The 12,378-nt window shown below is 37.7% G+C and overlaps 1 protein-coding gene across 1 annotated transcript in view; it reads left to right on the top strand.

The window, feature by feature from the left end:
- The first annotated feature begins 3,573 nt into the window (after positions 1–3,573).
- The window catches only part of DNAH6 (dynein axonemal heavy chain 6), a 289,189-nt gene continuing 280,384 nt past the window's right edge, over positions 3,574–12,378 (top strand). Inside the window, exon 1 of the mRNA XM_060027729.1 lies at positions 3,574–3,798. Coding sequence (XP_059883712.1) covers positions 3,574–3,798 — 225 coding nt within the window. The remainder of the gene's footprint in view (positions 3,799–12,378) is intronic.

Raw genomic sequence — 12,378 nt, 5'->3', positions numbered from 1 at the left:
GTATTACTGTTTTCTTAATCTAGTTCTCGTAAACCTTTCGTAGCCTAGTTCTTTAGCTATGAAATGAGAATTTTAGGTTTGTTGAAAGTATGTGAGATAATAAATGCAAAACATATAGCACAGTACCTGGTACATAAGGAGCACCCAATAAATAGTAACAATTATTGCTATTTACAAGAGCTCTGAAACAATCAATAGGCAATAAACAAAGCTCTTGTTTGATAATGAATATGACATCTTGCCACATTAAAAAAATAAGTTTGGAGAGATTTGGTAAGTAGTGTTCAATACAGCGATACCTTCATAAAACTCTATGTGTCCGTGTCTTCTATCCTGCACCCTTCTTGGCTCTTGGAATGAATGCTCTTAGCTGCATAAGGTAACGTTAGAATACAATCACCTTCATCGACTAACAAAGAAATTCTTGAACTGAGGAGCAATAAATTATGTCTCCCCCACATAAACTTTGAAAGCAACAGATTAAAATATTCATTGCACATCCAAAATGAAGTCTATTTTGGGGTGTGTGTCTAACACTGCATATTATTATAATATGCTTTTATGTATACTGGGTTGTTTTGATTTTTTTTTCATTACTAGTTTATATTTTATTGGCTCTGATTGATTACCTGTGTGTACCTTGCATCTCTGGGGAATTAGTATTTATTATGTCTACATTTGAAGTTTATCTGAATTGTTTCTAAACTGAAGTTACTCCATTGCTGTTTGCGGTTCCTGATTAAGGATTAGGAGATCTGTATTCCAGTTTTACCTCTGCCAGGACTAGGTGCCTGACCTGGAGTAAATTATTTACTTTCTCTCTGGGTCTCAGTTCTCTTATTACCAAAATGAGGGTGACTTCCCTGGTGATCCAGTGGGTCAGAGTCCATGCTCCCAACGCAGGGGGCCGGGATTAGATCCCTGGTCGAGGAACTAGATCCCGCATGCATGCCACAACTAAGAAATCTGCATGCTGCAACTAAGGGTCCCGCATGCCACAACGAAGGTCCCACATGCTGCAACTAAGACCCGTCACAGCCAAAATCAATCAATCAGTCAATCAATCTTTAAAAAAAAATGAAATGGGGGAGTAATTGGATTGAGTGATCTGTTTTCTCCATTCCAGCTCTATTATTATATGAGTCTCTCCTTTGTAGGTGGTGTCATGCCTGCATGGAAAATACATACCTGAGTATCTTAAGACTGAGAAAATGCAGGTTGTGAGTATGATATGTAAAGCACCTCATACAGGACTTTGCTTTCAAGGCAAGAAACAAATATCAAGGTGTTTTTTTTAAGGGGGGGGGTACCAAAAAGGACAAAATATAATAATGTTTCAGCGGTGATTATGTCATTTTGGAGGGGCGGTTGAAAACCAAGTCTCTGCCATGTGGTGTAACATTTCCCCGAGGCAGGTAAAAGGCTGCTTCCCCTGATCACTAACCGGGGTAAGGTAACTTCAGTAAGCAACCTGCACGGGGCATCGGTGGGGTCGCTTCCATACAGCATTAGCAGCAGTCTTTGGAGACTTAATCCGGTGGGTCTAAATGCCAAACAAGATCCAGGGTCTGCTTTGGTGAATACGGTGCAGGGACCAATTAATATGGGCTCGTGCTTTGCCTGACACTAAGTCACCTTCCAGGCGGAAAAGAACATCAGCAGAAAAGGACTCGGTGAGGTTTGAGGGGAAGAAGAGCCCGCATTCCTAGCGCCTTAGGACACTCCCGGGAGGAGGTCGGTGGGTGGGGCAGAGACGCAGGACGGTCGCTCCCTTGGAGAGCGGGACGTGAACTGTCTACGCAGGCACTTGATTCTTCTAACCACAGCAAGTTAGATTAAAGCGAATGCCAAGGCAGCCTCAAGCCTCTCGAGGGGCAACAGAAAAGATTCCTGGAGGAGGAGGGAGGTGCAGTGAGCGTGGGCGGTTGATAAGCGAAGGAACAAACATAAGTAACCAACTCCTTTGGCTGCCTGGCCTTCCAGCCCAGCCCGGGAACACTTCCCAGCACGGAGAAGCCGTCAGGGCTAGTGCGAGCTCTCCATCAATCAGTGACGTAAGGAAATTTCCAGAGACAGTCATTGGCTCGACTGCCCGGCACAGTCCTGGACCCAGAGCTGCAGTTGGCTGAGGGGTTGCCGTGGCGACAGGTCGCGCACAGGCGCAGTGAGCCTCAGTGGAGGCCTGGTGGCTGCTAGGCAACGGGAAACATTCTCGGCTTAGAGACAACTTTCTACTAGACCTGCTTTTTCTCTGTCTCAGGAGACCGTCTGAGGCGGCTGCTGGTCTAGTCTGACTTGGTGAGTCCTGAGGAATCGAGCTGTGGGGCTGAACTCCGAGGCGGGAGACTTATCATGCTTTTGGAGCACATAAGGAAAGGCTCAAAGAGGCAGAGAGGCAGAGAAGGCCAATGGAAAGGCATTTTAGTGATACCTACTACCTACCTAGCAATTTAGAGGGCTGGAAACCGAGGAACAGAGCTATCAAGAGACTTGTCCAAGGTCACACACGGAGTAGTCAGGTCTGGTAACCACTCTGCTAGTCAGTATGGTATGACTATGGTAGTCAGTATGGTAACCACTAGCCACAGGGGGCTAGTCTGAATTGAGATGTGCCCTAAAGGTGAAATACTTTGAAGACGTAGTAACAAAAAAGAAACTATCATATTAATAAGTTTTATATCGATTACATGTTGAAATGATAATATTTTGTACATGTTAAATAAAGAACATTATTAAATTAATTTCTTTTTTTGTTTTTGAATGTGGTTACTTGAAAATTTTAAATTGCATAGGAGATTTGCATTATATTTTGGTTGGCCAGTGCTGATCTAGACTAGAACCTGGGCCTGCTGACACCTGGTTCAAGACCTCGTGTGTTGTAATACTGTTTTTAAGGAAAGTATTTCCACCCATCTGGTGGGACCGGAGTGTGAGTGGTGGTGAGGGTACAAGACCGCTACAAAAGGCTTATAGTTCTAGTGTTCTGGGACCTTGCTTATGAATCAGAATCTGCCTTTTCACAAGCTCTTCAAGTGATTCTCATCCACATAAAATCTCCAGAAGCGCTGTTTTATGCTTTAGCCTTCAACTCTTTTTTCCCTTTATTTGGTTTCTCTGTGAGTACCTAGGCTATATATCTCAGATTACCTGCATTAGAATTACCTGCATTTTGAACACTACCCCCACCCCCGGAGATATTTTGCATACTCAAGTGTGAGAAACGATCTCAGTATAATGGCATTTCTCTTCATCCTTCCAAATCTGGACCATTGTGGTCCCCAAATCAGAGGCAGCAACAGCATCACCCAGGAAGTTATTAGAAATGCAAATTCCTGGGTCCCACCCCAGCTACGGGGCTTCTAGAAGGCCAGGCATAGTTCCGAATTTTCATTCCTCTGGTTTAGGTCCTCAGTTTGGGAAGAATGGGGTAACTTTGATAGGTTTTCTTTGGGGATAAGCAAATTCAGCTCTCCGTGGTTCTTAAAACCCCTCCACTTAGCCCTACTTCCCCAATCCTTTTGCTCTACTTTTCATTTTTCTTTTCTTGACCCTAAACCCTCTCCAGGAGTGAAGATGGCTTTTCGTGCCTCAGACAATGAGTTGGACCTGGAAAGTATTGGAGAGCTGATGGAAAACCCTGCGATTACAAGACTGAACAGTATAAAAGCAAAGGGAAGACTGAGTTTTGTAACACCCACAGAAAATGAAGGTGATACACAATTCCTGACATTTAAGCACACTACAAAAGCTCAGGAGAAGACAAGAAAACGACAGCAGCCTATAAAACTAGAGCCTCTGGTAAGTTTGAAAACCAGCATTTTAGCCACTTTTGGCTACAGAGGATGTTGCTTTGGGGGATGGAAGTAATTTCTAGACTCTTAATTAACAAAGAAGGAAAGAAAACCTGAAAGTTAAGACTCGTTTATGAAATTGTAAACACACTTATTTATTCAAAATTATTGAGCTCTAAATACTGTTTGAGGTGGTGGGATGCAGTGGTGAACAAAGTTTTCTAGCAGATAAATTCTCTCTAGCATTATGTACAATACGGATACTTAACTATGTAGGCTGTAAGGCTCTTTTAGGTACTGGGGTACCGTTTGATACTAGGAACTTCAGTAAGAGTAATATATATAATTACATAATTTTATTATTTTTAAAGTAAATGCCTAGTGTCCTGGAAAATTTTGTACATGTCTGAAAATAGTTTTAAGAATCCATTTATGCCCTTGGATAATTATATATCCATGTAAAAGAGCAGTGAAAGTGCATAAAAAAGTGAAAAGTGAAAGTCCTCACTCGGACCTTCAGATGTTAACTCCTGTTGTTAGTGGTTGCCTTTCAGGCTGTTTTATATGTTTATTCAAATATATATGTGTATATATATATATATATATATGTATGTGTTGGTGTATAAACATATAGCTTTAAAGAAAGATTATACAGTACATACTGATCTTCAAAGTACTGATTTCACTAAAACATATGGAAGTCTTTCCAATTTGTGCATACAGAGGTATCTTCTTTTTTTTTTTTAATAGAAGATGTTGGGGATAGAAGTTTATTAATTAATTTATTTATTTTTGCTGTGTTGGGTCTTCATTTCTGTGCGAGGGCTTTCTCTAGTTGTGGCAAGTGGGGGCCACTCTTCATCGCGGTGCGCGGGCCTCTCACTGTCACGGCCTCTCTTGTTGCGGAGCGTAGGCTCCAGACGCGCAGGCTCAGTAGTTGTGACTCACGGGCCCAGTTGCTCCGCGGCATTTGGGATCCTCCCAGACCAGGGCTTGAACCCGTGTCCCCTGCATTGGCAGGCAGATTCTCAACCACTGCGCCACCAGGGAAGCCCCAGAGGTATCTTTTCTAACAGCTGCACTGTGTTTTGTTGCATGGATGTGCCATGATAGAGTACCCATTAATTGTTCTCCTAAAAGGAGTTCTGGTTATTTCCTTTTCATTTTGTTGTTGTTATTATTTTGCTATTGCAGATAATGCTGCATTGAATGACTGCCTTTGTACAGATAAAAATGGATTTTCAGAAGTGGCATTTTGTAGGTCATAGAATATGTACATTTTAATTTTGAAAACTATTGCCCAATTGTGCTGAAAGGTTTACCTTTGCACCTACGATGTATAAGAGGTCCTGCTTACCTACATCTTTGCCAAAACTGACGCTATCAGTTCTCTTATTTTTGCTAGACTGATAAGTTAAAATGGCATCACATCTTATTAATGAAGTTAATTGTATTTTCATTCATTCATTGGCATGTATGTAACTTATTTCGTGGATTCTGTTCATAATCACTGTCTACTTTAAAATTAGATTGTTTGCTTTTTTCCTATCAGTTTCTGAGGTTTTTAAAAACATATATATATAATGTATATATGTGTAACTGAATCACTGTGCTGTATACCTGAAATTAACATGATATTGTAAATCAACTATATTTTAATTAAAAAAAATAAATAATAAAAACATATATATACATATATATTATGGACGTTAACCCTTATTCCATTGCTTCTCAAATTTAGGTACTGATTCATGCTGGAGGAAAACATTCTTGAAGGTCCATAGTGCTCATTTGTTATTTTTATTTTAATGTTACTTTATGTGAAAAACGGTTTACCTAGGGATTAATTCAAAATTTTTGATAAACAAATTAACATCTTAAATGCAAAGAAAACTACACAGCCAATTGCAATTCTGATTAACAGAAAATGCAAAGTAACAGATGTTGTTGACACTGAACTTCCATTTGCAAGGTGGGTATGGCACTACCTGCAGCTGCTCTCTTCTCCAGAGAGCAGTGTGCCTGCACTATGCATTGTGGGGAGTTTGGGGGCCTCTCTACTATTTTTTTCCCATGGAATTAGTATTAAACCTTTTACACTTGTTTCTTTCTGGCGGGTTTACCTTCATGTGGCAAAAGTGTATAATTAACCCTTGATGATTAAAGTAGTTCTGTTTGACATCAGTGTGATAAATTTATGTATATTGAATTCAACGCCTACTACATGCCAGGCTCTGAGTCATGCTCTGGGGATACAACAGTGAACAAGGGAGAACAGATCCCTGTTGACATTCTAGTAATCCTAAATAATTAAATTGAAGAACGTCATCTAATGATAGGTGCTGTTAAGAAAATAATATAGGGAATGTGGTCAAGACAAACAGCAGGCTACTTTAGATTGGGTGACTACAAAGGTCTCCCTGAGGAGATGTCATCTGAATGAGTCCCAGACTATAGCCTTTATCACCTGCCAGACTGTGAATGGACAAGCCTTCAGAGATTACAATCCCCAGCCCTTGAGCTGCCTCAGCTGATGTCAAGTGGAGCAGAGGCAAGCTGTCCTCACTGAGCTCTACCTACATGGTAGATTTTTAAGCAAAATAAATGTTGTTGTTCTGTTTTAAGTTACAAAGTTTGGAGCATTTTATTATGTAGTAGGTGACTGGAACAATATAACAAATACATGAATATAGTAGTTCTGCAATATTAAAAATACTAAGGAATAAAGTGAAAATGACATAAATTTCTACCACATGGAGAGAGTAGCTTAGTATTCAAGAGACTAATTTCATGTGTATAGGTACATGTAGTTTGATTTGTTCTGACAGAGTTAGTAATACTATGTTTGTTCTTTTTATCATTGCCATCCTTCCCCTCTCCTCCCCTCCCCTTCTTTGTTCTTTTCTCCTCCTCCTATGCCCACCTCCCCACCTTCCTTCTCCTCTCTCTCTTCTTCTCTTCCCTCTTTCTTTCCCTCTCCCACTCTTCTTCTTTTACATTTTTCCTTACCTTCAATTCTCCAATCTCTGACCCCCATTTCTATAGTATCTATCATTAACAACAATCTGATGTACATCCTTTCTTGCTTTTCTCCATGCTTAATTTTATATAAATGGATAAATACACACACAAAAATACATATTTTACATAATTTTTTATGAATACACAAGATAAAAAGATGTAAATTATAACATCAAAAACATAAAATGTGTAGGGGGGGGATAAAATGGAGAGCTTTAGAATGCATTCAAGTTTAAGTTATTATCAACTTAAATCATTACAAATATAAGTTTTTTTAAGTGAGTCTCATGGTAACTACAAAGCAAAAACCTATAGTAGATACACAGAAGATAAAGAGAAAAGAATCTAAGCTACTGAACTACTGAAGAATATTATCAAATCTAAAAGGAAGAGAGCAAGAGAAGAAAAAAGGAGCAAAAGAATCATAAAAGAGCCAGAGCATAATTTACAAAATGGCAATAAGTACATACATATCAATAATTACTTTAAATGTAAATAGACTAAATTCTCCAATCAAAAGACACAGACTAGCTGATTAGATTTTTTTAAATAGACCCATCCATTTTAAATCTCTTATAGGCATCTACATGCTGCCTACAAGAGACTCACTAGAGATGTAAGGGTACACACAGATTGAAAGTGAAGGGATGAAAAAGGTATTCCATGCAAATAAAACCAAAAGAAAGCTGGGGTAGCTATACTTATATCAGACAAAATAGACTTTAAGACAAAGACTGTAATAAGAGACAAGATCATTATATAATGATGTAGGGGTCAATCCAACAAGAGGATATAATGTTTGTAAATATGCACCCAATATAGGGGCACCTAAATATATAAAGCAAATACAGATCTAAAGGGACCAAGAGACAGCAATACAATATTAGTAGGGGACTTTAACACCCTTCTTTCATCAATGGAAAAATCATCCCGACTAAAAAATCAATAAGGGAACATTGCCCTTAAATGACAAGTTTGAACTAATGGACTTAAGAGACGTATATAGAAATTCCATGCAAAAGCAACAGAATACACTTTCTTCTCAAGTGCACATGGAACATTCTCCAGGATGGATTATATGTTAGGCAACAGCACAAGTCTTAATAAATTTAAGAAGACTGAAATCATATCAAGCATCTTTTCTGACCACAGTAGTATGAAACTAGAAATCAATTACAAGAAGAAAATTGGAAAATTCACAAATTTGGTCAAGGAAAATTGGATCAAAGAAGAAACCAAAAGAAAAATTAAAAAATACTTTAAGACAAATGAAAATGGAAATACAACATATCAACACTTATGGGATGCAGCAAAAGTGGTTCTAAGAGGGAATTTTATAGGGATAAATGCCTACATTAAGAAACAAGAAATAACTTAAATAAGCAACCTAACTTTACACCTCAAGGAACTAGAAATGGAAGAACAATCAAAGCCAAAAATGAATAGAAAAAAGGAAATAACAAAGATCAGAATGGAAATAAAGGAGATAGACACTGAAAGAACAATAGAAAAGATCAATGAAATTCAGTGAAACTAAGAGCTGGTTCTTTGAAAGATAAACAAAATAGACAAGACTTTAGCTAGACTTATCAAGGAAAAAAAAGAAAAAGAGGACTCAAATAAAATCAGAAATGAAATTTTAGATGTTACAACTGATACCACAAAATATGAAGGATCATAAGAGACTGCTATGAACAAATATGTGCCAATAAATTGGACAACCTAAAAGAAATGGATACATTCCTAGCAACATACAACCAACCAAGATTGAATCATGAAGAAATAGAAAATTTGAACAAACTGATTACAGGAAGGAGATTGAATCAGTCATCAAAAACCTCCCAACCAACAAAAGTCCAGGACTAGATGGCTTCACTGGTGAATTTTACCAAATATTAAAGAATTAATACCAATCCTTCTCAAACTCTTCCAAAAAACAGAAGAGGAGGGAACTCCTCCAAATTCATTTAATAAGGCCAGCATTACCCTGAAGCCAAAACTAGACAAGGATACCACAAGAAAAGAAAATTGCAGGCCAATATCCCTGACAAACATAGATGCAGAAATCCTCAACAAAATATTAACAAACAGAACTCAATAACACCTTAAAAGGAGCTTACACCATGATCAAGTGGGATTTGTTCCAGGGAAGCAAGGATGGTTCAATATCCACAAATCAATCAGCATGATACACCACATCGACAAAACAAAGGATAAAAATCATATGATCCTCTCGATAGATGCAGAAAAAGCTTTTGATAAAATTCAACATCCATTTATGATAAAAATTCTCAACAAAGTGGATTAAGAGGGGACATACAACAACATAATAAAGGCCATATATGACAAAGCCAAATATAACATAGTATTATGTTAGTATATCACTAACATAATACTCAACAGTGAAAAGCTGAAAGCTTTTCCTCTAAGATCAGGAACAAGACAAGAATGCCCACTCTCAACACTTTCATTCAACATAGTATTAAAAAATCCTAGCCACAGCACTAGGATAAGACAAGAAAAAAGAGATAAAAGGCAAGAAAAAGAGATAAAAGGCATCCAAATTGGAAAGGAAGAAGTAAAACTGTTGCTCTTTGTGAATGACATGATACTACATATAGAGAACCCTAAAGAGATCACCAAAAAGCTATTAGAACTCATAAATAAATTCAGTAAATGTGCAGAAAACAAAGTCAAAATACAGAAATCTGTTACATTTCTATACACTAATAATGAACTATCAGAAAGAGAAATTAAGAAAACAATCCCATTTACAGTTGCATAAAAAAGCAGGAAATACCTAGGAATAAACATAACCAAGGAGGTGAAAATACCTGTACACTGAAAACTCTAAGATGTTGACAAAAGAAATCAAGGAAGACATAAACGGAAAGAAATTCTGTGCTCATGGATTGGAATAATTAATGTTGCTAAAATGCTGATACTACCCAAAACAATCTACAGATTCAATGAAATCTCTCTAAGAATTCCAATGATATTTTTCACAGGAGTGGAACAAACAATCCTAAAATTGTATGAAACCACAAAAGATCCCAAATAGCCAAAGCAATCTTGAGAAGGAACCATGAAAGATCTTGAATAGCCAAAGCAATTTTGAGAAAGAAGAACAAAGTGGGAGGTATCATGTGTCCTGATTTCAAACTATATTGCAAAGCTATAGTAATCAAGGCAGGATGGAGTTGGCATAAAACAGACACATAGATCAATGAAATGAAATAAAGATTCCAGAAATAAATCCATACATATATGGTCAATTAATTTATGACAAAGGAGCCAGGAATATACAATGGAGAAAGGACAGTCTTTTCAATAAATGGTATTGGGAAAACTGAACAGTCACATGGAAAAATAAAACTGGACCACTAACTTACACCATACACAAAAGCTAACTGAAAATGAATTAAACATTGGAACAGAAGACCTGAAACTATAAAACTTCTAGAAGAAAACATAGGTTGTAAGCTTCTTGAGATCAGTCTTGGCAATGATTTTTTGGATTTGACATCAAAAGCAAAGGTAACAAAAATTAATATACAGAAATCTGTTGCATTTATATATACCAACAATGAAAGACCAGAAAGAGAAATTAAGGAAACAATCCCATTTACCATCGCATCAAAAATAATAAAATACCTAGGAATAAACCTACCAAAGGAAGCAAAAGACCGGTACTCCAAAAACTATAAGATGCTGATGAAAGAAATCAAAGATGACATAAACAGATGGAAAGATATACCGTGTTCTTGGGAAGAATCAATATTGTCAAAATGACTACACTACCCAATGCAATCTACAGATTTAATGCAATCCCTATCCAATCACCAATGGCATTTTTCACAGAACTAAACCCATACACCTATGGTCAATTAACCTACAACAAAGGAGGCAAGACTATACAATAGAGGAAAAAGAGTCTCTTCAATAAATGGTGCTGGGAATGTAAATTGGTACAACTCCTATGGAGAACAGTATGGAGGTTCCTTAAAAAACTAAAAATAAAGCTACCATATGATCCTGCAGCCCCACTCCTGGGCATATATCTGGAGAAAACCATAATTCGAAAAAATACATGCATCCCAGTGTTCATTGCAGCACTATTTACAATAGCCAAGACATGGAATCTACCTAAATATCCATCAACAGATGAATGGATAAAGAAGATGTGGTACATATATACAATGGTATATTACTCAGCCATAAAAAAGAATGAAATAATGCCATTTGCAGCAACATGGATGGACCTGGAGATTATCACACTAAGTGAAATAAGCCAAAGATGAATATCATATAATATGCCTTATATGTGGACTCTCTCTGTCTCTCTGTCTCTCCCTCTCTCTCTCCCTCTCTCTCTCTCTCTCTCTCTCTCTCTCTCTCTATATATATATATATATATAGAGAGAGAGAGAGAGAGAGAGAGAGAGAGTATATATATATATATATATATATATATATATATACACACACAAATGAACTTATTTCCAAAAGAGAAAGAGACTCACAGACATAAAACAAATTCACGGTTACCAAAGGGGAAAGCGGGGGGTGGTGGTCGGGGGAGGGCTAAATTGAGAGGTTGATATTAACATGTACACACTACTATATATAAGGTAGATAACCAACAAGGGCCTACCATATAGCACAGAGAACTATGCTCAATGTATAACTGAATCACTGTGATGTATGCCTGAATCTAACACAATATTGTAAATTAACTATACTTCAATAAAAAATTTTAAAATTTATTAAAAACTACAAAAGCAAAGGTAACAAAAGCAAAATAAACAAGCGGGACTACATAAAACTAAAAGGCTTCTGCACAACAAAGTAAACCTTCAACAAAATGAAAAGGCAACCTCTGGAAGAAACTATTTGCAAATCATATATCGGATATGAGGTTATAATCCAGAATATATAAGGAATTCATACAACTCATAAAACAATCAAATTTTAAAAATGGGGCTTCCCTGGTGGCACAGTGGTTGAGAATCTGCCTGCCAATGCAGGGGACACGGGTTCGAACCCTGGTCTGGGAAGATCCCACATGCCACGGAGCAACTGGGCCCATGAGCCACAACTACTGAGCCTGCGCATCTGGAGTCTGCGCTCCGCAACAAGAGAGGCCGTGACAGTGAGAGGCCCACGCACCGCGATGAAGAGTGGCCCCCGCTCGCCGCAACTAGAGAAAGCCCACACACAGAAACAAAGACCCAACACAGCCAAAAGTAAATAAATATTGTTTTTTAAAAAAAGGAAAGCAAGGATGTTTAAAAAAAAAAAATTTTAAAGATGGGCAGAGGACCTGAATAGACGTTTTTCCAAAGAAGACATACAGATGGCCAACAGATTCATGAAAATGTGCTCAACCTCACTGATCATCAGGGAAATGTGAATCATAACCACAATGAGGTATCGCCTCACACCTGTTAGAAAGGCTATTATCAAAAAGACAAGAAATAGGAAATGTTTGCAAGGATGTGGAGAAAAGGGAATCCTTGTGTACTGTTGATAGGAATGTATATAAATTGGTGCAGTCACTATGGAA

Source organism: Delphinus delphis, chromosome 12 (assembly GCF_949987515.2).
Source record: "Delphinus delphis chromosome 12, mDelDel1.2, whole genome shotgun sequence".
Lineage (NCBI taxonomy): Eukaryota > Metazoa > Chordata > Mammalia > Artiodactyla > Delphinidae > Delphinus > Delphinus delphis.
The sequence above is the reverse complement of the archived record's forward strand: the minus strand, read 5'-3'. Positions and strand labels throughout refer to the sequence as shown.